The sequence below is a fragment of the Bison bison genome, unplaced genomic scaffold (assembly GCF_000754665.1).
Source record: "Bison bison bison isolate TAMUID 2011002044 unplaced genomic scaffold, Bison_UMD1.0 scf7180017864371, whole genome shotgun sequence".
NCBI classification, from domain to species: Eukaryota; Metazoa; Chordata; class Mammalia; order Artiodactyla; family Bovidae; genus Bison; species Bison bison.
Window position 1 is genome coordinate 7511035 of NW_011494943.1, and position 4380 is coordinate 7515414.

General features: G+C 53.3%; 1 protein-coding gene and 1 non-coding gene across 3 annotated transcripts in view; both read left to right on the top strand.

Moving 5' to 3' along the window:
• Window positions 1-4380, top strand: part of ITGB4 (integrin, beta 4) — a 33352-nt gene that overhangs the window by 18510 nt on the left and 10462 nt on the right. For both annotated transcript variants that reach the window (XM_010856178.1, XM_010856179.1), the window contains exons 24-27: window positions 14-162; window positions 249-428; window positions 1222-1370; window positions 4104-4308. In XM_010856178.1, the coding sequence (XP_010854480.1) occupies window positions 14-162; window positions 249-428; window positions 1222-1370; window positions 4104-4308 (683 nt within the window). The remainder of the gene's footprint in view (window positions 1-13; window positions 163-248; window positions 429-1221; window positions 1371-4103; window positions 4309-4380) is intronic.
• Window positions 3340-3411, top strand: TRNAA-AGC. Its single transcript has one exon. It is a non-coding gene; the product is annotated as a tRNA-Ala (tRNA).

A 4380-nucleotide genomic window follows, 5' to 3' on the forward strand; every position in this document is an offset into this window, starting at 1 on the left:
GCCCCGCCCCCAGGCAGGACCACACCATTGTGGACACTGTGCTGATGGCTCCCCGCTCGGCCAAGCAGGCCCTGCTGAAGCTGACGGAGAAGCACGTGGAGCAGGGGGCCTTCCATGAGCTCAAGGTGGCCCCCGGCTATTACACACTCACCGCAGACCAGGGTAGGTGGGCAGGCTCTCTGTGCTCCTCCCTCTCAGCTCCCACCCCCGTGCGGCCCCCTGACGCCTGTCTGACGGCTCCCCACCAGATGCCCGGGGCATGGTGGAATTCCAGGAGGGCGTGGAGCTGGTGGACGTGCGGGTGCCTTTGTTTATCCGGCCCGAGGACGACGACGAGAAGCAGCTGCTGGTGGAGGCCATCGACGTGCCTGTGGGCACCGCCACCCTCGGACGTCGCCTGGTCAATATCACCATCATCAAGGAGCAAGGTCGGTCAGGATGGGGGCCAAAGGGGACTCTGGGACCCTTGTCTCTCCTCAATCCAAGTGGAAGTGGGACCTGGCCATGTGGCCTAGGCAAGCGACTCAACCTCTGAGCCTTGGTTTCTTCATCTGCATAATGGGTATCAGGCTCTTTTGAGGGGGTTGTGGCTGTACCTCTCTCATAAGCGCTCAGTGTGGGGCTTCTCTTATCATCACCAGAGGGTACTGAGTTCTCCTAGAACCGTCCCACGACCCTCTCCTTGTCCTGTGGCCTTTGAACTTGAGACTGAATGGGTCCCCAGGATGCCAGGACATCAGAGCAAGAAGGGACCTGGGGCTTTTTCTGCCCAGGCCTACCTAGAGGGCGGGCAAGGCGTCAAACCACCGTCACCTACCTTGCCTTCCCTGCTAGTTCCTCGGGGAACCTGGACTTGTTCATAACCATCCTTCCAGCGTCCGGAGGGCCTGTTCTGGTCGCTGACCCCTCCTCCCCACTTGCCGCAGGACTTAGGCCTGCTCTGCCCCGGTCCTCAGTCTCAGCCCTCATCTCTGGTCTTGCCGCTGCCTGGCCTCCCTTCTCTGCCCCAAACCGTCCAGGATGTCAGCTGGACACTGTTCCAGCCTTGTCAACTTTTCCTGGAAGACTTTCCCAGCACCTCTGTCCACCCTCCCTAGAGAGCAGAGGGTTGAGGGTGATAAGCAGACTCCTGAAGTCTGGACCGGGCTGGGCCAGAGGGAGGGCAGGGGCTGAGAGGGGGACTGTGGTCAAGACCCCTGACCAGCGCCTGGCTCCTTGCAGCCAGCGGGATCGTGTCCTTTGAGCAGCCCGAGTACTTGGTCAGCAGCGGGGAGCACGTTGCCCGCATCCCCGTGGTCCGGCGCATCCTGGACAGCGGCAAATCACAGGTCTCCTACCGCACGCAGGACAACACCGCCAAGGCCAACCGGGTGAGTCCTTGCCACGAGGTCAGGCACATCCCAAGGGCCCAGTGGGGGCTGGACACAGCGGCATCCTGGGTCTCTGGATGCTGGTGGTGCCACAGGCTGGCCTCCCAAGGACACGTTTCCCCTGCCACCCTGCAGCAGGGGCATCAGTTCAGTTCAGTTGCTCAGTCGTGTCTGACTCCTTGCGACCCCATGGACTGCAGCACCCCAGACTACCCTGTCCATCACCAACTCCCGGAGCTTACACAAACTCATGTCCATTGAGTCGGTGATGCCATCCAGCCATCTCATCTTCTGCGTCCCCTTCTCCTCCCGGCTACAGTCTTTCCCAGCATCAGGGTCTTTTCAAATGAGTTGGGAAGATCTCCTGGAGAAGGAAGTTTCCTCTTCTTGCCTGGAAAACCCCATGGACAGAGGAGCTTCGTGGGCTACAGTCCATGGGGTGGCAAAGAGTCGGACACGATTGAGCGATTTCACTTTCACTTTCACCAAAAAGGCCAGTGATGCCCTGAATAAGGCCTCATCATGTCCAGACCATCCGTGTCCCCCTTGCAACATTCCAGGATCCACCCGGACACTCTTCAAAGAAATAGACTGCCCCCTCTGCCATGGCCCAGGGACTCTGGCCTTGTTGACGGGGGATCACAGGCCTTATGTCCCCAGGCTGTCATTGCCAGGCAGGCCCTCTGTCAGCCAGGCCATAGGACCAATCCTTCAGGGCAGGGAGGGCCGCGTGGTGGGCTGGTGTCAACTTTATCACTTTTTCACAACTTAATCACTCTCAGACAACAGCCATGTCCCTGCTTAGTTTGGCTTATATGTCTGTTTTTCTAAATTAATTACCAACGTTTTGTGTATTTTGATTTTTTTGGCCATGCTGTGTGGCTTGTGGGATCTTAGTCCCCCAACCAGGGATCAAACCTGGACCCAGGAACCTGGCAATGAAATTGCAGAGTCCTAACCACTGGACTGCCAGGGAATTCCCTATTACCATTACCAATTTTTTTAAATTAATTTTTTTATTGGCATTCAGTTGATTTACCATATTGCTTTTCTGCTGTATAGCTAAGTGAATCAGTTAAACATAGACATATATCTATCCACTCTTTTTTAGATTCTGTTCCCAGATAGGTCATTACAGAGTACTGAGTAGAGTTCCCTGTGCTATACCATAGATTCTTATTAGTTATCTATTTTATACCTATTACCAACATTTTAAAAGTAGAAATATTCATATCAAAACTTCACTGGACTTTCCTCTTGGACCAGTGGTTACGATGCTGCGCTTTCACTGCAGGGGGCATGGGTTCGATCCTGGTCTGGGGAAGTTCCATGTGCCACAGAGTGTGGCCCAAAATTAAAAACGTAACAAAAAAACTTCACTCAAAAAGTAAAAAAGGTTAGTCGCACTGGCCTGCAGACCCACTTGGCAATCATGAGAGCAAGTGTGCGCACACACCCTATTCTTTATTTCTTTTTATAGGTAGGAATAGTTCTTATTACTGCTCTAATGCTCCCAGTAAAAATTCCAAAAAGGAATTTGTACAACCATAACGTCACTGAAAGTGAAAAAGTGAAAGTGTTAAGTCGCTCCGTCATGTCCGACTCTTTGTGGCCCATGGACTGCAGCCCACCAGGCTCCTCTGACCATGGAAGTTTTCCAGGCAAGAATACTGGAGTGGTTGCCTTTCCTTCCTCCAGATGATCTTTCCCACCCAGGGATCAAACCTGAGTCTCCTGCATTGCAGGCAGATTCTTTACCATCTGAGCCACTAGGGAAGCCCTTTATAAAGATCCTTTGGTAGTGAACTATGTTTTTTAACATTTTAAAATATTTCTCAACTTTTTATTTTGAAAAACTTCAAACCTACAGCAGAATGGAAAGACTAATAAAATTAGCACCCACTGTTGAAAGTTGCTTTCTCTTTTTCTATACAAATGTATACATGTATGTATATACAGATATATGCCTGGGGGTATAGCTCAGTGGTAGAGCGCATGCTTAGCATGCATGAGGCCCTGGGTTCAATCCCCAGTACCTCCATCCTTACATTTTTGGGCTTCCCTGGTGGCTCTGGACTGCTAGCAAAGAATCTGAATGTTAGCTTACAGCGCCACCTAGTGGAATTATGTGAAAAGGCTTCCCCCTACACACTGCAATCTATCTGCCCCATATAGGTACACATTAATCCCAAGACATTCAGGAAAAAGCTCTAGGGCATTGAAAAATAAAAACTGGAGGTAATAGAAGCACCCCACCCAGGAGGCAGGGCCGGGGGGCTGGTGGGATTCAGACTTCAGAGCCCCAGGGCGGGGAACAGTTCCTCCCTCCTAGGTGAGGCCTGCAAATCTCAGCTCCCCTGGCTGAGTGCCTGCCTGTGTGGGACCCCCCTGTATCTGCATCCTTGTCTCTCTGTACTTTGGTTCAAATCTCAGCTCCACCACAACTACCTGTGTGAACTTGGGCATCTTTCTTTACCTCTGTGTGCCTCAGTTACCTGATCTGTAAAATGGGGACAGTAATATCTCTACCTCACTCTGCCCTGAGGAAGAAATGAGTTAATATCTGTAAAGTACTTGATGCACAAGAGGTGCTGTATAAACAGGAGCCATTCCGGTGTCCACGTGGGAGAGTCTGCGTGAGGGTCTCTGCACTGGCTGTCGGGTGGGGGTGGAGCGTGTGGCCCTGGCTCATCTCCCAGGCCTGCTCCAACTCTGACCCCTTCCCACTCCTAGGACTACATCCCCATGGAGGGTGAGCTGCTGTTCCAACCTGGGGAGACCTGGAAGGAGCTGCAGGTGAAGCTCCTGGAGCTGCAGGAGATGGACTCCCTCCTGCGGGGCCCCCAGACCCGCCGCTTCTACATCCAACTCAGCAACCCCAAGTTCGGGGCCCGCCTGGGCCAGCCCCAGTGTGCCACTGTCATCATTGGGGACCGAGGTAGCCGGAGCCTGGGGTCAGGTTAAGCAGGTGGGGAGGGAGGGCTGGGGCTTCTTGACAGTCTCAGCCGTA